The sequence below is a fragment of the Pinus tabuliformis genome, chromosome 6 (genome assembly GCF_031772625.1).
Source record: "Pinus tabuliformis cultivar Carrire ecotype Pingquan chromosome 6, CPIR1, whole genome shotgun sequence".
NCBI lineage: Eukaryota > Viridiplantae > Streptophyta > Pinopsida > Pinales > Pinaceae > Pinus > Pinus tabuliformis.
This window is the reverse complement of record NC_142292.1, coordinates 304,391,347-304,414,321: the sequence shown is the minus strand read 5'-3', so window position 1 is coordinate 304,414,321 and position 22,975 is coordinate 304,391,347. Positions and strand designations below refer to the sequence as shown.

Sequence of the window (22,975 nt, the reverse complement as noted above, 5' to 3'; positions counted from 1 at the left end):
ATGATATCTAATGCCATGGGGCATCCTTTGTATTGTATTACTAACCCTACTCCTTGTCATTTCAGCATTTTATTTTTGTTTTAGGATTAGATTTACTTTCCTTGTTATTAGATAGTTAATAAATGAAGAACTTATATCTTTCATGTGCTTAATGTTATATGATGATTTTTGTATGGACGCTACTTATGTTTTGTTGTGTGTTGCGTGGGTGCAGATTCTGGATTCTCACATTCCCACAGTGCAGCAATGTGTCCCAAAGTAGAGCCAGATGTTGACCACTACGTGTCAACTACCCATAGCAGTACACCCCTTTTTTTTCGCAGAAGGGATAGCGCTTGATCGATGTGTCCATGCCATTCGAATTCCATCATCAGCCTGATCGTGTTATGTTGTAAACCCAGTTTGCATGGGTAAATTGTAAATAATCTTAGCAGATATGAGTCATGTATGTTCCCTAGGTGGACCTAATTTTCTAGTGATAATCTACATTCCGGAAGGTTTTTTGTCTCACCGATCCATGATCGGTAGAGTTTTCCTTCAGCCTAACCCCAAAGCCAGAACGAATTTTGTCATTAGAATCTTAGGGGAATCCTAGTGTGTTGGTCTGCTAGATTATGTTTGGTCGCAGAACTGGGTGGTCTATGTCAAATGGGTTTTCCCCCTTGAGATGTAAAATTGTAAAAGTCATGATTTAAAGTGTCTTGAGGGTTAGAAAATGTTTTAATCCCCTCATAAGTCTTAAGTTCTAGGTCCTAGGTAATTTTTCCAAAGGCTAAGTTCGAGGATCCAAAAAATAAAAATTAAAGAAATAAATTAAAAAATAGATAAAATAATAATAAAATTAAAATAATTAAAAAATTAAAAGAATATATATATATATATATATAAAATAATAAAATAATAATAAGTCAAATTTTTGAGTAAATAAATGTAGAATTTTAATTTTTTAATATATTCGACGGATGAGATTAAAAGAAATCTTGATTCTCATCGACAGTCGAGATTAGTTTGACATGGATCACTCGAACTAGCCGTTGGGATTTTTTCCTTTAAATAAGGTGCTAGGAGTCATTTGAGATCATTCGATTTGTGAGTCTTGCGCTAAAGAAAGCTCTCTTGTAAACTTTTTCTTGTGCAATAAAGAAAGACTTTGGGGTTGAAATCTTGCTGGTGTTACTCTCTTGAAGTGTTGTAAGCTGCTTTATTTTCTGCATAATTTTATTTTCAGCCATTAGTAATAGCTTGGTGAAGAGTGATGTTGAACACAGGTATCTTGTTTACTCACTAGCGTTTTAATGGTAATATAATTTCTGAAAGTAATGGCAGGTATCTCCATTAGATTTGGATTTCACTACTATTTTTTCCCTCTTTATTGATAGTTGAAGTGAGTTGTGCAGGAAAATCTAGATTGTAAGGATCAACGTGCGTTTGGGGAAGTTCTTGGCTGAACCAGCCAACTCCTGAAAAGCATTCTCTTGCAGAGCCCAGCCAGTTTCGATCCTTGGTTTATCATTTAAATTTATTTTTGAATGCATGAGAGATTTCTTAAGTATCTCATAGTAAAATCTGAAATTTCTGAAAATATTATTGAGGATTACTGACAAATCTGGTTGTTGTAGAGTCATAAAAGTAGGGTTTTAGTTTTAATCCTTGCATATATATTCTCTGGGTGTTTTTTTTTTCCGTTGCAGGTTGCAGGTCTGAAAAGAAACTTTTTCTTTTGTGGGAAGCCCGAGCTTTTGTAGGTGCATTGTTTTGCAATCCAAGGTTTTAAATTTTGTTCATCTGGAGGTGATCTCACAAGGGTTTCTAAAGCAGAACATATAAATTTCATTGAGAAGTTTTTTTGAGGGTTCTATTTCCAAATTTCAAATATAGCTATAATCTAGAAATTTATTTCATAGTGTTCATCAGAAGCAAAGGAAGGAATTTTTCTTAGATTTCTGAAGAGGTTCAGGGATGTTCTTTCTTCATCATCGTTCCCCTGCAATCAATCTTCTTCAAAACCAGTGTGGAAACTATCCTGCTGCCAGCATATCTGTCAACCTGGAAAAGGCATTTTGCTATCATGCTGCCCAGCTTCATTACAAGTCTGATCTACGCAACCTTCTATCACTGCATAACTGTTTCCTCTCCTCGTTGCGTCCATTTCCAGCCATCTGCAGCCATTCCCTTCATCTCCACGCTCATCCAAACCTGCAATTGCAAACAATATATATATATATATATATATATAGACCCGCAATCAAAACGCGCCCACTGCATTCAACATACATCTGCCTATCCTCTCTGCCTGCGTTTTTTTATCTTTCTGTTGCCATAAGAGCCCCTTCCCACGTGGTCCGTTAGCTCCTAAATCTGCAAAAAAAAAAAAAAAAGTCTACTGCTGCCATCAACCTACTCCATCGCTGCTACGTATCCATTGCACCTTCTATACGCTGTTGCCTCAAACTCCATACTCCTCCACCCACGCTGCTAATCCATTGCCCATCTGCATGTTGCGTACTGCCTCCCCGCCGCAAACCCTCTCTGCGTGCTAGCCCTAATCGTTGCCATTACCTCAGTCTCTTTACGCTGCCTTTCACACAACCCGTCCAACTCCATCGTGCAGCTCTGTTCCGCATATCCAACTTGCAAAACAAACATAATAAAAACTCATTACGATTTGGGTTAGAAGTTTCAATTTTAGGTTTATGTATAGTTTAGATTTATGTTGGTTCTATTGTTTAGATTAGATATATAAGTTTAGTTTTAATTTTATTTTTTATGTAGTTTACATTCTAAAATTTTATTAGCTTTGTTTATTTCAAGTTTCATTTTCATTATATTTAGATTTAAAACTTTTGTTTATTTTAGTTTTGATTTTTGTGATTTAGAGTTAGATTTTGATTTCATTTAATTAGGATTGAAACTTTATATTTTTGTTATATATATAGAGATTAGGTATTAGTCTTCTTTCTTTTATTTCCTTTTAGCCTTTAGTTTAGTTTTGTTTTATTTTTGGTCTTAAAATAAATCATAAATCATAAAAAATAAATAAAATAAAATAAAATAAAAAAAGGTTTCTTTTAATTTAGTTTAGATTTTAGTGTTATTTAGATTTTAGATTTAAAGTTTCATTTATTTAGACTTTAGTTAGCTTAGTCTTGTTTTATTTGAAAATATAAAAACATTTTGAAATTTTTTTCCCAGTTTCAATCTTGGCTCAAGGATTTGTCATGTTTGCGATATATCTTTTTGCTGAGGCTAAAATTTTGATGTGGAAATAATATTTATCATTTCTTTATATGGTTAAACATGCTTAAATGTTCATTTGAAGATTAACTATATGAAAGTGATAACTAGTTAGCATTTAAAATTACGTGGTTAATTAAAGCGTTCAATCTTTCGAATTTTAATTGCTGGAATATTGTTAAGCCATTGAGCATTCATCGATTATCTTGCATTTGGTAAAATTAATCTTTGTTTGGGTTATTTGATGGTAAATGATTGTTAATGAGTTCGTATTTCTGCAGTATTTGATAAACAATTGTTTTGTCATTAACTCCATAAGGCACTGGTCTATTAACTTAATAAAATCAAATAAGTGCTTGTTTTCCTTCGTGTCTCGCAACCCAACTGGTCCACATTTGGTCATCCATTGTCCCATAAGGTCTACCCCCCTTAGCCGCGGGAGACAGGCTTAAACAAAGAGATCGGGGATCAGGGTGACAGCACCAGTCTGATCGTTGTCGTGACAATCTGTGCGACAACAACGTTATTTCCCAAAAATATACGAAGCGAAGCGTCTTGGAAGTGTACTATATATATAGATTATATTTTTTTCATTTATATTAAAGAAACAAATCCAAAATACCAAATTAGTTGCAAAAGATATGAAAACATGCATATTTGTACATAAATCAAGATAGATATCACATCCATTGTACATCAATGATTAATTATTCGAGCATTAACCATCTAGAATCTAGATTCTTCTCCTCTTGTTTCGCCTTTGCTTCTACCTCGATTGTCTAGGGATATTAGTCAACATTGCCCATTTTTTATCAAACTAGCTAATCCAAGCCTTAAAATATGGTGGAAAAAACTTAACATGCTTGATCAATGATTTTGACTTGATTGAATGGTAATTTTTTTGCTAAGGCCATGACAAAAGAGTTCAACAATTAACACCACCAACACTAGGGTACATGAGCACATATAGGGCTTGGTGCTCTTCATTAAATGCCAGTCACATACCCTCATACATGATATAATCTAATGAAATTCCACAATCTCATTGATCCGAAATTCTTGAAAACTGTTAAGTCTATTGAATTTTGAATAGGATATGAAATTCTATTTTCTCCATATGAAGTTTGATGAGGCTAGAACCACTCTCAAACATCCTGATTCATTTCATGGTAATGTCAAAAATTTAAGTAAAAGGATGAAAATGAAAGATAATGGAGAATATCACTTTTACTTTAAGAATCTAACATTACCATGAGGGAGCATCTAGGAAGCATCTAAGGAGCATCAAGGGAGCACATTGGGAGTGTCCAAGAAGCCCCAACCCAACTCAAGTCATAGATTTTTTTTTTTTTTAATTAGAACCTTATGGACCGCCCATCTCTAAATTAGAACCCTATGGAACCGCCCATCTCCCTCTAGATGAGCTGGCGTTCCACACGGATCCGTGCCCGAACCTCCACAAATCAACGACGAATCCTTTTCCAGATCCACAGATCGGGAATTTAGAACTGCGGATCGGGCTCGCGCGGTTTTAGATTTCTAAGAATCGCCTCAAAAGAGCGGAACCACAGATCCAATTTTTGGATCCGCGGTTCTACTTGAGGATAACTCAAGGATCTGTACAAGACACGGTTCCGACTTTGGATCCTTGGGGGGGGGAGATCGTGCAACATTGCTCCGAAGGTCAAGGTGAGGAGAATAAAGGGCTTTTTGTGATTTATTCCAGCAAATACTAAGCTCATACAACCCTCAAAGAAGTCCCCAAGTCAGAGGAATATAAACTAGGGTTTCCCTTCTAGGGCACGAGCTTTTATGGATGAAAATGCGAGAGATGATTTCCAAACTTTGAGGTCTTGTAGACATCACTCTAATCTTGTGGACTATAACCTTAGAATCCACCAACTCCCTCTCTAATGAATTTCACTCTATGCCCTATCCTAGCCATCCAAGAGGAGGGTACTAAAATTTTAGAAGGAGAAATTCTTGAGAAAAGAGTGTGATCACCAAATGGCTTTGGCCAGTGTCAAAATTTCAAGTCTGAAATCCTATTGTAGCAACTATAATTAATTCCTCTAATTGTTAATTATTTAATAATTTATTTGATATGACAAATATCGAATACATCACACGGCAACCTTTACAAATAAAATTGTGGAAAACAGTAGCCCTGGAAATTGATAAATATGCTAGCACACACGCATGAAAATTGACACAATTATTTTTGGACAAATGTCCCAAGAAAAAACCAACTTGGGAAAACCAGTGCAATAGCTAAGGGTTTTAATTATTAAGAAGAATTGAAATAATCTGAGTACAATCTGGATGTTGAAAATTGACAATCCTGCAAAGAAAATACTAGCAAAATATATTTGATGGAAATTATCTTCTCTCCGAGCAATCCTGGCACTCCACTGCCACTGAAAAGCAAGTCATCCACCTAGCCTGCACAGGTCCTGCGTCACCTCCGTGCAGTCCTTCAAACGCTACAACCTAGAACTTCTGCAAATCAACCCGTCCTGCCTGCTGCTGATTGGGAAACTATCTCTTCGACACTCTGGAGATATCTTCCGGCCTCTGGAACTGATAACTAGTTTCACCCCAGCAAAATCGAATTGCCCCCTGAAGCTTTTGCACTGCCTTTGCGCAACCTTCTAGAGAAATTTCGGCCTCTCTGCAATGTACTCACTGGATCTGGAAAAACCTTCCTCTAGCTTCATTGTCCTTGCCCGTCTCTGTCTTTGCTTCCTTCTTAAGCTCAAACTCTTTGGGCAACTGTCGCTACTCTCTAGAAAATTGAACTCTCCAAGGAAATCGATCTCAAGTGTGTGTCCTCCATCTAACCACCGACTTCTTCTTATAATCTTCTGTTGGACCTCCAACGACCATGATTTAAGCTTAATCAAGGGCCAAGATCATATCAGAGTTGATCTGTGTGAGTCTCTAGAAGATTCACACCTTATCTCAATTAATATTGATTAATTAGCCACATTCCCTAAGTTTAGACTTAGGAATTATTTAAAAATAGGCTAATAATCTAATTGAGACACTTCTAGGTGGAATTTCCATAAACGATTTCTGGGTTATGGAGAACTCTTGTGTTTTAACCTCTCCACAAAGTTTCGAGACTAGAACACCTCTAATGCTACAAAAACGAATAGTGAGTTCCTTCTCCTTGGCCTAATGGAGTCCTAGATGCTTTAGACTGGCCAAATTTGTCTTCAAGGAGGTTAAAAGTTGATGTCCTAGCTACCAACCTTCTACAATTGCCGACTATTAGAATATGGAGTTTCCTGAAGAAAAATAAAATTTCATCACTAGGAATAGTCATTGCATGTTATACTATGAATAATATGTGCAAGAACCAACCAAATAGCTGCCAAAAATTTATTCAACAAAATTAGGGCACAATAACGTTTACCTTAGTTGCAGCAATTACATATATTAGACATTTTCAAAGAAAGTTTCCATCAACAAGAGAACTTGCAAGATAATCATGCAATATATCCATCCATATTCAAGAAGTAGCTCCAAGACCAGATCAAAAATCATCCCCAAACATCAAAGTGCATCCAAGATACTCTAAAAGCTCTCCAAAGGAAAAGTGTGAATTAGCCAAGAAGGCCAAAATCCCAAGTGCAATCATGATCCAATACAAATGAGACTTAGTTCTATTTATATGTGTCTCACTAAGGAAAATTATTAGACTAAGGGCCCCTAACATTATAAAAATGTGCAAAATACAAGCCTTGGTCACAAGCCAACCAAGGAGCTTTCACAAATTATGAATAGCCATCCAAATGCTCGTTGAATTGATGATGTCATGTTGAACTAGGGTTGTTGGAGGGCCGCGTTGAGTCCTCTTTGTGTCAAAATGTGAGAGACAACTCTATAAATCTCAAATAAGGGGATGACCCCTTAATCTCTATGTAAGCCATCGTGTGGGGCCCCAAATTGGGTTTGGGACACAAGAAGTAGTCTCATGGGTCCCCTAATGATAGAAAATCTTGTAATGCTCCAATATTGAGGGCTCTAACGATGGTGCTTACCCTTCCATATCTCAAGGGGTGAGACAAACCTCTTCCAAGCCTTAGATCACCTGCCATAGTATGCTAAGCTGACAAGGGCACACTGGTCTAAGTGCATCATCTCACGAACAATGTGGGGCAAGGAGAATACTGCTGAGGGCGCTGAAGGTGCCCATGGCATGAAACGATGCTCTGACACATAATGGAGTCCCATGGCTCTCAATGCTTCCACTGGGAGTGTTGATATGATCCTTTGGTGGGCTTGGGCCCCAATCAAGTTTCCTAGTCCATGATTGAACCACCTACCAAATACATATAAGATCCAATGCACTTCCTCACCATCAGGAACAATAATTCATTAGTGCATCTAAGTGAACCAAGCTTGTTAATCAAGGGCACATTGAGACTTCAAAGTTCATAGTGTGCCTCCCTTCCAAATTTGGGGCTTTAAGGTTGTAATAGTGTTACCTCCCTAGGTAAGAGTGGCTAATAAACAACCCTCTTAGGTGTTCACATCCCCTAAGGGGAAAGACATGTCCCTAGTGCATCCTTCAATTGATAGGTGTCATGTAAATGATGATGAATGGATGGGGACACGAGGGTCTCAAAGCCAAATGGCATGGGTTCAAGGATAGTAATGGTGACAGATGTCCACATATTTGGATGTGTACATGTAGGAGGGATCATCCATGACCTATCACTTGCCCAATTCAGTCCTAGGATGTCACCTCTAGCCCCACTTGAATCTTGCCACGTGAGAGCAAGAAATGTGGTTGATTTTTGCTTACATGGGTAATGCCTTGCTTGATTGATGGATTATAGCCTCTTGGTTTTTTCTGGAGTGTGATTTACTTCAACTTTGGTGTAAAGTTTGTTCATGCATGTCAAGTAGTGACCTACTTTTGGTCATTTCTACCCCCCACATGGCTATGAGAGAGTGTACAACCAGCTTAGAGGAGTGATTTTTTGCATGATGCCTTCTTCATTTGCCAAGATTTGTATGTGGCATTTCAAGTACACATTATTTTGAACACTTTTATCCCTTGTTGATTTTTTGGACCCAAGACCTTGTGCATTGGGATCAGTGAATTGTGAATTGCCTCGAGAAACATGAAACATTGTGAATTGTGAGATTACCATGTTGAGAACTATATAATGGATACTAGAGCAAGGCCAAAGAAATGCATATAGAAAAGACATAGGTGCACTCAAGACATGGGTTGGACTGACTCTACATAGTGTGATCACCCCTACAAAACCAATAGCCCCCCTAAACCATGTGTCCAAGTAGGTCCATCCTAAGACCTCCAATTCTATCCAAGACGAAAGGACTTGAGAGTGGACTCAGGAGACTAAAAGGAGCAGGCATGGCTGACCATGATAACCCTAGTATACCATATACATAATCATTGCATGGTCTAGAAGGCTTTGACTCACATCTCTTTGGACATACAATGGTGTTGTCAAAAGAAAAAATGGCAATTGATAGCCCTGCTGAAATGAGAGGTAACAATAAGCTAGACATCAATTTGAAATGTACACAAAATTATCTTTTAATGCTTCAAGGAAAATCATTTATGTAAGTGATATGTGACTGAAGTTAAAGGATCATAGATAAGATAACCATAACCTTCATGAAAACTATAATTGCACAATTGGATCTTTATGGTTTGTCTCTGTGTTGTATTTATGAATGCAAGTGACCAAACACTAAGAATCTAAAATTCTATGGCACATTATAAGTTGATTGGAAAAAGACGATAACAGGAATATTCAATATTTAAATTTAAATACCTCGTCTTTCTGAACAAGAATTTAAACAATGTATAGGACAATTTAATTGTAAAAGATACCTGCTTATTAATGAATGGGCATGAGTGTATGTATGAATGACCTTTCTGCCATTTTCTATGTTGTATAGCTCCTATTACGAGAATGGCCTAATGTTCTAACGCTATTGGGAGGGTTAATAGTTATCAAGACGTCGATCATAACTGCCATTGGCCCTCGTGTTGGACTTTCTTTACAAGAAAGTGTACGGATTGGGTTCCTTCTTTCACAAGGTGGAGAATTTGCTTTTGTCGTCTTTTCCCTGGCAAATAGGTGAGTAATTTAATCTATATTTTAGTCAACAATCTCTTACCCCCAGCAGCCATAATTTGCAACTTTTTGCTGTTGTATTTAATGTAATAATGTTTGGAGCCATGACAATATTTTTCTGCACAGGCTTGGAGTCCTGCCACTTGAGTTGAACAGGCTACTCATTATAGTTGTTGTTTTGTCTATGGCCTTGACCCCCTTTCTCAATGACGTTGGGCGCAAAGCTGCTGAGGCAATTGATTCAAGGTTTGAGACAAATGAAGTATGTGCCGGTCTTCATGATAATGTTTTGTTAATTCTCTAGTTTGAGCATTTTATTATACTGAATGTGGAGGTGCATTCAAGAGATATATGCAAGTGAAATAACATTTCCGATACTGCAGAAAAGCACAGAAGTAAGGAATTTCAATGTCAGTGAACCAGTTGTCATTCTTGGATTTGGCCAAATGGGTCAGGTATTAGTTTTGTTACCATCTTTGAAATTTCTTTAGAGTAGACATCGAGAATCGAGATCTCCATAATCTCCGTTTATGCTTTTTCCAATTAAATAGTTTTGTGCCAGGTTCTTGCCAACTTTTTGTCTACTCCTTTAGTTGCTGCTTTAGATGGAGATCTGTCTGGCATGCCCTATGTGGCATTTGACTTGGATCCTACAGTTATAAAGGTTTGCAGAATGCTTCAAAATTATTCTCTGATTTGTTCATGCACATGTCTATTTCTGTTTTTCTTATATAAATTCTGCAAAGTACAGACAATAAGAAACCAACAAATTACACAGCCTTTATGAATATCAATAATATTTTCTCTTAACTGAGCCACTCAACAGGAGTTTCCTTTTTGTTTCTGTCAGACTGCTCGAAATCTTGGCTTTCCAGTTCTTTATGGGGATGGATCACGACCAATTGTGTTGCAGACAGCTGGTATTACTCTACCAAAAGCTGTAATGGTCATGTATACTGGAAAGAAAATTACTGTGCAGTCCGTTGAAAGGCTCCGACTTGCTTTCCCCTCGGTAATTTTCTACAACACAAGCAATAACATGGTTTTATTTATTCAATTTTTCTCCTCTTCCTGTAAGATCTCTTTATGCCAATTGAAAAGGCTTTTTTTAAGGAAATTTTTGTGGTATTCCCTCTTCCCTGGATTATGAGATGCAGAATGGTGTCATTCACCAGCCCCCGAGGGTCTCAACTGGATCAGAGCTTGTGACCCACCCATTAGAAACATTCCTTTGGCAGATAGTCCAACTAATTGAGCTACTCTGGGAGCTAGTCATATATACCTGTGAAAATGCATATTTACAATCAAGTTACCCAGTCCATGTTTGTGTTTGAATTTATGGATTAAGGAATTAAAAAAAGTTCACCAATGCAAAAAGAAAATTGATAAACTTCACAATTAAGATTGATAAAAACATTTAAGCAAATTTCCATTGTTAACATATATTCAAAAATAATAAACAGAAATACTTTAGGCTTCAAATAGGATCCACAAATAATAAAAATGTCAATACTTAATATGTTATATCGCTCTGTGGGTTAGCTCAATTAGTCTGGACTCTGAAGTGCCTAATTTCAAAGTGGAGAATGCTAAGAGGTCATGGGTTCAATTCTAGTAGAATCCCTTTGGGTTAGGATTACATGTACTCAGGCGGCATTTACCTCGAGTGCCATTTAGGAAACATGAATCACTTGGAGGTTTCCTTGAAGACATTTTCCATGGAATACTCACACACACCCCTTAATCTCACGTAAATGGATCGAAGCCTACCCCCATGTCTTTCAAATTGTCATAGCTCAAGGGATTAGCTCAACTAGTTTTTGCCAATGTTGTTAGGCATTTGGCTAGTTCTATGTTGGCAAGTTCTTTGAATCCTATTGGGTAGGGCCCACTAGTCTATGCCAATGGATTTATTAAAAATGCCATCCACAGTTGTGGAAAGCATCCCTTGGTTTTACCCTCAAGGTTTTCCTTCTAAGTGTTTGTGTGTGTATGTATTAACATTACTTATGAAATTAACAAAAAAATCGACATGGTTCATCAAATATGTCATTCAATTCGCCATTGCTTATAATTTAACATTTTTTTTTATCTTTAATTTTTTTTCCCTGCATGGTGACTAAATTTATAATAGCATAAGTTGGGGATTATGAAGAATGAACAAAATGTTAAAACGATTTTAATTAAGTATGATTTTGTTGCAAAGTTGTCAAGTGTTAAGTGAATGAGGCGGAATTGACGAAAAGGCTATCACATCTATTGGATTGCCTACAGGATCACAGATCAACTTTTCTTGAGATTGATATTGTTGAATTAATTTGCATAGGGACTTGGCTTTTATGATTTTATCCCCTTGATGGGATGGTGTTGCACAAACATCTCTATTGCCCCTACCTTTATAGCTAGGAATTTTTCATTACAACAATTTAAGCTTTCCTATTATTTGTGGGAAAACAGGATGCACCCATACTTACAAGTGAAGCATGTTACCTTTTGAATTTGCACTTCAAGTGGTAAAGCCATGAAACACAAGTACAACCCCAAGGGAACTTAGAGGGTCTGTGCATTGTCACCACTGTAACTCCCTCTCTCAGTTTACGTCAGCTCTCCTACAGTACAAGTAAGGCTTCCCTAAGATAGGATTACCAAGTCTATGTGTTGAAAGCTCAACTGCAAATGGAGAATTAGACTTAGCAAACTGAAGATGTAAGATATACTTTAGATATAAGTGCCAACCCAAGGGTTATGGAATCAAGGAATACAGCAAAGATGCCTTGAAGTGATATGGAGAACACATAGCCAAGCTATACATTGATGCACTATGACTAGTCCAAGTTGATTATAGGTTTATATTAGAGTGAGTGAGAGCCCTAATATTAAATGCACTATCACAACTAATGTGTTAAAGCCAAGATAGTGTGTGACTCAAATAGTGAAAGAAGAACCATATCATAAGATGATAAGGAAAAAGAACCAATAAAGGCTACCTTCAAATGAATGGACAGCCCAAGCAACAAGTCACATCTTCAATACCAAACTCATGGGATCAAAAAAGCTATTAACATGCGCCACATCAAATATTTTATTACAGCAGAAATATTCCCCAATATCAACTTCACATCAAGGGCTAAGGAGGGATGAAGTCCTCACACTTAATCCCTTCTCATGTGCTAATATTTTCCTCTGGAGCTCATTTCCAGCAATAACCAGTTACCACACTAACCAACCAAACATAATACCATGATTACCCGAAAGAAAGGAGAGACATGAAAAGAGAGCCTTTCATATACTTGCTTGTAGCTGTGTTTCCTCCTCCTACATAATTTTCAACTAGGCTTAGAGGGGTTTGCCATATCAATACAACCATAAGCACAAATGAGGAAGGGCTACTCTTTATATAGAGTCTAACTCAACTTCGTTTGCAATAAAATAACAACAGTGGATTCTATGTCCACCTTTTTCTCCAAGAGAAACAATAAAATAACTTGGAGCCTTCTAGATCCATGCTTTCCTCCAAGGAAAACAATAAAATAACAATATCACAAAACCAACTCACATGAAAAGTCATCAATGCATAAAATAATAAGGTAGTTATGCCACATGTCTCTTGCTCAAGGTAGGTGTCTCCCTCGTCAAGGTATGGAATTGCAAAATATCCTCCAAGGGCTATGTGTGGCCTCTCCAAGTGAGATGTCTTATCAAGATGCATGAACATGTGTGCAATGTGGCCTCCATAAGTGGGACGTCTTCCTCCATCTAGAGTTTAAACCATCTAAAACCTCCTCCATATGTAATGTGGCATGTGTGGCTTCCTGATATGGAACATGCCAGTGAGGAGCAAGCAAATTTGTGCAAGGGAATCTCTATAAGTTGAGTACTTCACTTCATAATGGAGTCAATAGCCTTGGCATACTCCAAGCAAGCCCAAATTAGCGAACTCCATGGATTGTACTCAAATTTCAATGCTACATAATAATAAAAACCCTCAACTGCTACACTGATTTTCCCAAGTTGGGTTTTTCCAGAGACATTTGTCCAAAAATAATTGTGTTAATTATTGTGTGCGTGCTAGTATTTTCTCAGTTTCCAGCGCTATTTTCTTCCGCAGTTTTATTTCTGAAGGTTGCAATTTGATTTATTTGATATTTTCCATAATAGATGAATTGTTAAATTAATTATCAATTAGAAAAATAACTTCCATTTTCTGCAATAGGATTTTAGTGATGAATTTTTCACAGCGACCTCTATACCCGAGAGAAATCAAATACCTCTAATAAACCAAAAAATCACCACAAACAGATTAAAGGGAGATCAAACCACATGAACTCCTTATCGAGATCCGAATCATAAGAGCAGACAACTCAATCAATCCGCATATTTGTATCACTCAGAATAGAAACAACGAACTTATGTTCCAAAGACTACTAATGTCAATGCAATTCAATGTTGTGATAACAATTCACATGAAGTATCCAATAACCACAAGATTCCACAAAAGATTAATTTAGGATGCTCAAATTCCTTCTCAGTGCGACAATTTTAGTTATCACTCCAAGTATCCTATCATCTTGTATCATCGAAGATCACAACTCAAAAAACTTCGAAAGATGTGAAGAGACAAAGAATAGATAAAGCACCTTGTCAACAATATGCTTTGAGGACAAAGATTTTCTGAAGAGGAAGACAATGTTATGAATATAATATATATAAAAATAATATAAGTAATAATAATAATCATAATATTAATTAATTAAATAATACTTAATACTCAAGAGGCAAGTCTAAAAGACATGATTGTTCATGAAGGGGCACCTACCTAGGTATATAAGCAGGCCCTCAGTTGTAACCGAACCATCATATATTATTCTTATTCAATAGATTTTATATATTATTGTATCCTCAATGGATATCTTCATATTCCAAGTCTTCTGGAATGTTTAACCTGCTATTACAAACTTTGTTCGTAACAAAACATGACTACATGAGTCATGATATTGAATCCAAAAATTGAAAGAAATGAATATTCTGCATCCAAATCACCATATTCCAAACCAATACAACCGCATTAGTAAATGTGGTTGATATACACTGATCTGCGCCATTTTCCCCTTTTAAAGTGCCATTTTCCATCTGTTATTTGATGTCATTTGCCATTTGCTATTTGATAAATTGCATGGTAATTTTATATTTGTGTTAAGTACACGTTAAAAAGTAAACATGTATTTAGAGATGCAAGGTAGTTAATATTTGAAATTCCATCCGTTGATGTAATGGAGACGACAAGAATATACCAGCATCTTTCATTTATGACCATAAAATAAAGATTTCGATTAAAAGAAAGATTAATCTGCCAATGTTCAATAGGGGGATGCTTGTCGGTATAATAATGCACATGAGTGCAAGAAAAACTGTCATAGTGGAAACATTCTTCATGAAATTGTGCATTTTCTATGTACCGCCAGTCCATCAAATGCTCCATCAGCATTATTCCACAAACCTCAGACATTTGTGATGAAAATCACAAGTATATGACCCCATATAATATGAGGGGTAACAGAACCTACTTTGAGTGCAAATTTTTCATTTATATTTATAAATGGTATGATTTAACTGTCGTTACTGGTAGTGACTTATCTGGTGAAATGCTTTTTTCTCCCTTTTACCTTCTTAAGCGCCCTTTTCTTGTTTGACACTAATATATTGAAACCATAGAGCGTACCAACTGAGGTTGGCTCATTATTACTTATTTCTTCAAAGTATTGATTCTTGCATAATAAATATCACCTTATTTATTATGTTTCTGATATTGTAACAGCCCGTATTACATGCAAATATTCACTTTTGGAAAGATATTTATTGAATTGAATATATAAGTACAATGAATATGATAGACATAATATCTATACAAGTATACTGGAAAGGACATAAACCTTCAGGTAGATAGATACTGATGTACAATGTGCAATATGCCAATATCAATTATAAAATAAATATTATTAATGTAATAGATTATCTACGGATATATAACATTTTCTCCGTCCTTGACATGCATTTCTTTGAAGTGCCAATGCAGAAAATATGGCCCGCTAGTCAAATAGTGCTTGCCAGCCTTGCCCAAAAATAGGGCCAGAATAACTTAGTGATGCCTGATCCAGTTTCACCATCAATTCAATAAAGAATTCATTAGTACAAGCTGTAAATTCCAAGAATCACAATTTCTTCCTGAAGCTAGGGAAAAAATAGTCTTTCTGATAAGCATAGGTTTGAATGCCATTGAGGAACTAATGAAGCTCTTTTTCTCAGGTTCCAATCTATGCAAGAGCACAGGATCTTGGTCATCTTTTAGAACTAAAAAAGGCAGGTGCAACAGATGTCATTTTGGAGAACGCAGAGGTATCAACTTTCATGTACCAATATGCTCTCATTTATTATGTTCTGAAATTCATATGTTATATAGTTTGAGCTAAGTCAGCGACATACACAGTTGAGATTAAATAGCTACTTGTTTTTATTGCCTATGTGCATTGCTGGCAGACAAGTTTGCAGTTGGGTTCCAAGCTTTTAAGGGGACTTGGTGTCATGTCTGATGATGTGACCTTCCTAAGTCAACTGATGCGAGAATCTATGGAGCTTCAAGCACAAGAAGCACTTGAGCAAAAGGATGGAAAAGAGCCTGAAATTATGAAGCCATTGCAGGTCTGACACATCAGCATGAAGCTTTGGCTTACATTTTTTATCCCACATCTATCGGGAACATGCAGATTCTCTATTGCCCTTGGCATTTCCAAACTTTATTCTTATTGCATGCATATCCACACGTTAAACTTGTTTGACAACTTTTAAGATTTTAATGTTTCAAATTCAATGAGCAGAGAGCTATGGAACCTAACTGGATTGTGAACCGTTGGTTAATGGAAGCAGGTAAAGGTGACAGATTCATTCAATATGAAGACAGATAAAAATCAGGATATCATCCTTGGAAGGGAAGGCATTACACAGGAGAGGGCTACTCAGTTTACAGGTTCCAACGAGCCAGAGAGTGAACCAAGAAAAGATAAATTTGATCAGTCACATGAAAGCAGCATGACAATCTCTGTTCCATCTAACGTATTTGATACTTTGGTTAGCTCTTCCGAGATGGCATCTACGCTGTCAACTGCCTCAATTGAGTCTGAATTAAAAGGAAATGCAAATATTGAGTGGGAAGCAGGTAGTAAACTTTCTGAAAGGCTTTCAAATAGAGCTGAAAACATTTCTGCATCTGATAATGACTGCTTCACTGCAAGGGAAGATTAAGATTTTGAGATAATTCTTGACACTTCTGAGAACAACTGATAATGATATTGGAAAGGGTGTGACATGGCATGCACTGAACAAAGAAGACCTTGTTCCGAAGGAACTTGAAAAAGGTAAGAAAGAAGATTTGCTAGATCAGAGCATGAAGTGCGGAACCTCTGTTGAGGGATCATAAATTTTCTTTTGGACATCATATATTTTGAATGTAAGCATGGATTAATTTATTATATTGAAAGTTTACACTTCCCATAATCTGATTCAGGGAAGTTGAGATAGGCAGTATAGTTGTATGCTGAGAACAGTTTGCTCTGTATAACTGCAGTATTGTTCACAGTTTCCCGTGATCTTTTCCTCTACAGTATGTACAATAAAGAAATACTTGTGAAAATTTCGGCAGTAACTTCCAACCAACATACTTAAATGTGATCTCTTGGAACCAAAGAAAATTCATCTATTAGTTGAGGGTGCTTGCTTGACAAGATTTGCATTGTAACAATTGAAGTTATTAAAGTATTCAACAGTACTTACATCCTAGGTATTATCCAACATTCATATGCAGGAATTTGCTCATACATGTGAGATTAACTATGGTTTGTCTCTTAGGTGTGACTAATGAGGTTGAAGGAACGATAGTTAAATAGTGTGAAGGAAATTAAGACTGCAGGCACAATGTTATAGCCCTAGTTTGGTCAATGAGGGTTTGGATCCTAGCTAAAGAAACAAATAAATCTCAAAAGAACCCCCTCAAACACCGGATGTGGAAGAAACTACTTGGTTAGTATGTACAGGTCATTGTCAAAGAGATAGGCAGCATGCCAACAGTAAGAGATCCTCATGTCTGTAATGTCCCCAATCGGTTGAGCATGAAGATATCTTTCTACTAGCCTAACTCATCTCCTTTAGGCTAGAAAAAGGGGAAATTGTTAAGGGGACAAAGGAATTTTACCTAACTCTACTTTATTTAAATAAAAGCTGCAATAACTCACAGGGATAGCTCGATCAGCAATAACCTTGATAATGAGGAGTTATGTCCCATGAGATTCTGATTTCAAACCCCGTGGGTCAGCCAAAAAAATATATGAAAGGGGTAAAATATCAATAAATAAAAAGGGACAAAAGTCACTTGGAGAAATAAGAAAAATCCACTTAGTGAGCTTATCAATGAAAAACAATAATAAAGGTGTTTCCAAAAGATCGGTGAAAGTTCCATCAAATCTATAAAAGGAGAGAGGAGATCACTTCTCAAGCATTCGATTTTGGTTTAGCATTTCTAAAGAATTTATCTAGATCAAGTGAATCTAGTTTGAGGGTTTCAGGGAAAATCCTTTAGCTGATTTTGGTGGACTTAGAGCGCCACCCTAGTTGGCTCTTTAGTTGATTTCAGTGGACCTAGAGTGCCACCCTAGTTGGCTTTGAGGGGAGATCACATCAGGTCTTCCATTTGTATTTAGAGATTTGCAGGTTCGAGGTTTGTTGCCGAAGGTTGAGTTCATCATTTGGAGGACGTGTTTGTATTGCAAGAAGTCAAATTCATTATTGTAGGAAGGCCAAATTCCTAACGGGTTGGGTTGGTTGGGCCGCCGGGGTGGGGCCATAGCACCATTTTTAAAAATATTTAAAATATATATTTTTAATGTTTTTTGTTAAGTTTTTAGGATTTTTATTTTTTTGAATGATGTTTTATTTCGTTTTTTTTAATTATCTTGTATCATTTTTTTTGTTTTGTTTTTTTTTTTTTTTTTTGTTTATTTCAGTAATAATTTCTTATATATATATATATATATATATAATTTTTAAAAAAGTATCATTTTAAGCTAATTTTTTTTTTTTACATTTTTATGTTTGGTTTTTTTTGTTATTATATATATATATATATATATATATATATATATATATATTTTGCCATGTTTTTAATTTGATTATATTTTAATATATATTTTTCTTTGTTATTATTTAAAAAAGAATTGTTTGTTTTAGTTATATATATATATATATATATATATATATATCGTTATTTTTTTAAATGTTTTGATATATCTTTTTATTTACTTGTTATTATTTTTAAACTTGTTGTGTTTTTTTGTTTTGTTTTTCAAAGGGATCTCATTATTTGTCAGTTTGATAACTGATATTAAAGTGTCAAAAATATGCCTTAAAAAACAATGTTGATGCTTTTCAAAATCCAAATGAAAATTACCAAAAATTTTAAAAAATATTCATGCCTAATACATCAGAAAACTTGAAGTGTAAAAAATATGTGTTTTAAAAAACGAGTTGATGCCTCATCAACACTCTTCAAAACTAACATGAAAATCATTAACATTTAAAAAAAAATGTTCATAAGAAAATTTTAGGGGTTATCATCAACGCTTTTCAAAATCAGCATGAAAATCATAAACATTTTTTAAAAAGTGTTCATAAGAAAATTTAAAGTGTCTAAAATATGTTCCAAATAAAAAAAGATGTATTCTGAATCAACACTTTTCAAAATCGAATGATTTTCTTGCTACCTCAAAAAAACGGGTAATCGTATCAGTTCACTTTTCAAAGTAAAGTGTCTAAAATATGCTCCAAGTAGAAAAATGTGTATTCTAAATCAACACTTTTCAAAATCAAATGATTTTCTTGCTACCTCAAAAAAACAGGGAATTGTATCAGTTCTCATTTCAAAGTTTACGTTGTTTAAAACACTAATATACTCTAACAGCCAATTCTGATCATCACTTAAGACTTTTTTCACATATTCTGGCAAACTAATCATGACAGCAATACATGGTATAATTCAAATCAGTTTTCTGCCTGTACAATTAATCTAGAGATACATCCCCTGGACCATTGAATAATACCCAGTATAAACTTGACAACAAACAAAATATATTTTCAAGCATACAACCAACAATAGTTATGCAATAGAGGAACCTGAGTTACAATTTGGAGATACATCCCCTGGACCATTGAATAATACCTAGTATAAACTTGACAACAAACAAAATATATTTTCAAGCATACAACCAACAATAGTTATGCAATAGAGGAACCTAAGTTACAATTTGGCACTTGGTTCTGAGGATATAATTTCCTCCTTTGGTCCAAGTCCTAAGAAATTTTGTCCTTTGATAATGATTACCTCAGTTAGGATGAGTCTCACTCTACAAGATATGTCAAGGTCTGAAGCAATCCTCAAGAGAGATGAAATTTTTCCCTTGCTGAAGAGAAAAATATGACCCATGTATTCTACACACCATTTCTGGAAAATGCACTTCACAATTCTGGTATTTAAATCAAGCATCGATTGGCGTAGATAGAATTCGGTCCTCTAACCTTGGTCACTGCTGATTGGGAATTACGCAGAGGTTCAACCTCCAATAATTTGATGAATTGAACCCTCTTGCCAGTGGGGAAATACACATTGTGCATCAACTAGATTTGTTGAAGAATAAGAAGGGATGCGACCTTCACTTGAGAGACAAATTTGATCTACCTCCACTAAAGGTCTAAGCCACTCGTTCCAGTGAAATTCTGAAGAAATCGACTACCCCTCTTAGTGTACAAATTTCTAAGGAAGCACATGATCATCTGATCATTCCACAAGAATCTTCAACTCAGCTCCTTAAGAAATTATGGCATTCACTTTGTACAAAAATTGTCCCTGAAGCGCTGATGAAATGACAGCTCAAAAATTCGGTCCTCTCTTCATAAACAGAAGTAGATGATCTAGGTGGCTCATCGAACACCAGTGACTAGGAAAAGGCTCAAAAATGAAAGTGCTCGGATCATGCTCGAACTAGGTTCATGTTGAATATATCATCATCGTGATCATGGTGGTGCGAACGGTTCGTCAAACCAAGTTTGTATGCGAAAGTTAGGAGAAGTCAAAGTTCAGGGTTGACTTGGGTCACTGGGCAGGCTTAAGGAGGCAGCAATTTGGACAAAACCTGGCCGCCAGATTCCGGCCAACTTGGGCCAGATTCCAGACGAATTTGTGGCCTGTTTAATTTGTCTCCTTTGGAATGATTAATTGTTTTATAAAAACAAAAAAATATATAATTTTGGGGTGGTGGGCCACCAACGCCGCCACCCCCCCATACCCAATGTACAAAAATAAAAAATAAAAATTAATTATGGGTCGATGGGCCATGACCCCCATCGGCCCTCCCTCAACAACCGTAACCAAAGTGTTTAATTAGGGGTGGGCGGCCATGACCCCGCCACCCTTGGAGCCCTCACACTCAAAAACATTCCAAAATAGTGGGGGGTGCAGGCTGTCAACCCCACTGCCCCTTCACCTCATTATATGAAACAATACAGCGGAAATGGGGGGAAGCAGGCCACTAATTCCGGTGGACCCACCCCACAAAACAAACTTTGTAACATGTTATGGTTAAAAGAGGAGGGGTGGGATTTGATCCCCCGACCCCTCCTCAACAACTTTATTACTATTACCATTACACCAAACCGCTCCTTGTTAAGTCCGCCCATCGAAATATTTGATTACCAATTTTGCTCAGTGCACCCAGGAGGAGGAGCGCACCCGTAGTTCGAGGCAGATTAATTTTGCAGGTGGTGGAACCATGAGCGGAAATAGAAGCAAGTGGAAACATGCTTGAGTCCAACTTTGAGAGGGGCCAAATTTCTCGGTGTCCAAATTGGACAAACTTTATGTCGACTTTATACCTCTTAGCGATGTAAATATGATGGCGGTGTCAGATTTTTCAACAGAGGCCTTGATTTTTCGTCCACTTCTTATATTCTGTTCCAAGTGTCAATACTCAATGTGCGAGCAGATGTTTTGATGGTGATCAATGCTACAAGATTTGATGGTACAGTAGGCCAGCAACAGAGCAGCCCATTATTCACGCATCCATGGTGCTGAGGTATATACAGTGTTGTTGCATTATACTTCTTTTTATGGCTTATGAGATGTGTTACGATTCTCGCTCAATGTGATGCGAAATCATCATTATGAGTTTGCATTGTGTTGATTTGATCCTTGCACTTTATGTTTTGATGCGGGATCTTGTTTGTTGATGTTGACGAGAGATGTACATTTATGGTTTTGTTATGTTATTACGAGATCTCTATGTAGCTTGTACAAGAGATTCTCTGAGTCATTAGATAGGAACATGTATTGGTTTCCAGCCACTCCTGCATGAGGGCAATTCCTGTTATGGAACATGTATTAGGGGTTACCAGCCACTCCTGCGTGAGGGCATTTCCTTTATGACCATGATAACATACATGTACATCTTCATCCTCTTTACCAACACTTAATGCAGCGGCCTAAACCATCTTGACACCAAGGCCCAGAGACGTAGTCCCTCCTGGACGAACTCCGTTATCAATGGCTTATGTCTTTTATGTTGTTGATACTTGTCATGTTCTTATTCTCTACAACATGTAGATGTATTCATTTATGTTCTTTTAAAAATGCAATTTAACACATCACAAAAGTAAAAGGTCTTGGAAGGGTCCTTGTCACACCCGGACCCGGATCAAGTGGTATCAGAGAGTTCTTCTTGTTGATGTGAACTGCTCTTGAACGTGCAACCATGATGGACAAAGACATGTACGAGGTCATGATCAGCTTGTCCGAGAAGGTGGACATGTTGGATAAAGATTATGAGAAACAAAAAGCAGACAATGCAACGTTGAAGGTGCTTTTACAAGAGGAGAAAGAGGAGAAGCATCAGTTGCAGCTTCAATTGCAAGCCACGACAGAGGCCCTGGAAGAATTGAAGCACGATGATCAGAGTCTTCAAGCAGAGCATGATGCATTAAAGACCCTTCTATAGGAAGAGAAGGAGGAGAAGCAGAGGTTGCAAATTCAGCTACAAGCCGTGAAAGAGGCTTTGGAGGAACTGAAACGCAACAAAGGCTTAGAGAAGCCCTCTTCACCTGTGTCGACATTGACATTTGAGGTAAACGACCATAATCATTCTTCAATTTCATCTTCACATGCTTTCATTTCTGTTGGAGATGTGGAGATACCCATTGTAGATACAGGCATGAGACTCCTTACCAGGATGGGTTATAAAGGAGGAGGTCTTGGTGCTAAAGGCCAAGGCATGATTACGCCATTGGAGGTTGTGCAGAGACCTCATTATGCAGGCTTGGGATACAACGAAGGAGAGTGCTCAACGAAGACATAATCTTCCATGATATTGTTGAGACCGTTGAAGAAAGAGGAGGATGGGAACACTTCACCATCATCCCTTGACAGTGCACATTGCAAGGAGAGAGCTGAGGCAAGCTCTCATCACCATGATCATGACCGAGACCACCAGGGAAGGTATAACAAGTCTCGATATTATAATCATGTT

General features: G+C 36.7%; 1 protein-coding gene across 2 annotated transcripts in view; it reads left to right on the top strand.

Moving 5' to 3' along the window:
* Positions 1 to 16,907, top strand: part of KEA3 (K+ efflux antiporter 3) — a 365,310-nt gene extending 348,403 nt beyond the window's left edge. For both annotated transcript variants that reach the window (XM_089415486.1, XM_089415490.1), the window contains exons 12-19: positions 9,181 to 9,362; positions 9,486 to 9,621; positions 9,743 to 9,814; positions 9,922 to 10,023; positions 10,210 to 10,371; positions 15,663 to 15,752; positions 15,894 to 16,055; positions 16,281 to 16,907. In XM_089415486.1, coding sequence (XP_089271612.1) covers positions 9,181 to 9,362; positions 9,486 to 9,621; positions 9,743 to 9,814; positions 9,922 to 10,023; positions 10,210 to 10,371; positions 15,663 to 15,752; positions 15,894 to 16,055; positions 16,281 to 16,655 — 1,281 coding nt within the window. In that variant the 3' untranslated portion in view covers positions 16,656 to 16,907. The remainder of the gene's footprint in view (positions 1 to 9,180; positions 9,363 to 9,485; positions 9,622 to 9,742; positions 9,815 to 9,921; positions 10,024 to 10,209; positions 10,372 to 15,662; positions 15,753 to 15,893; positions 16,056 to 16,280) is intronic.
* The last annotated feature ends 6,068 nt before the right edge of the window (positions 16,908 to 22,975 follow it).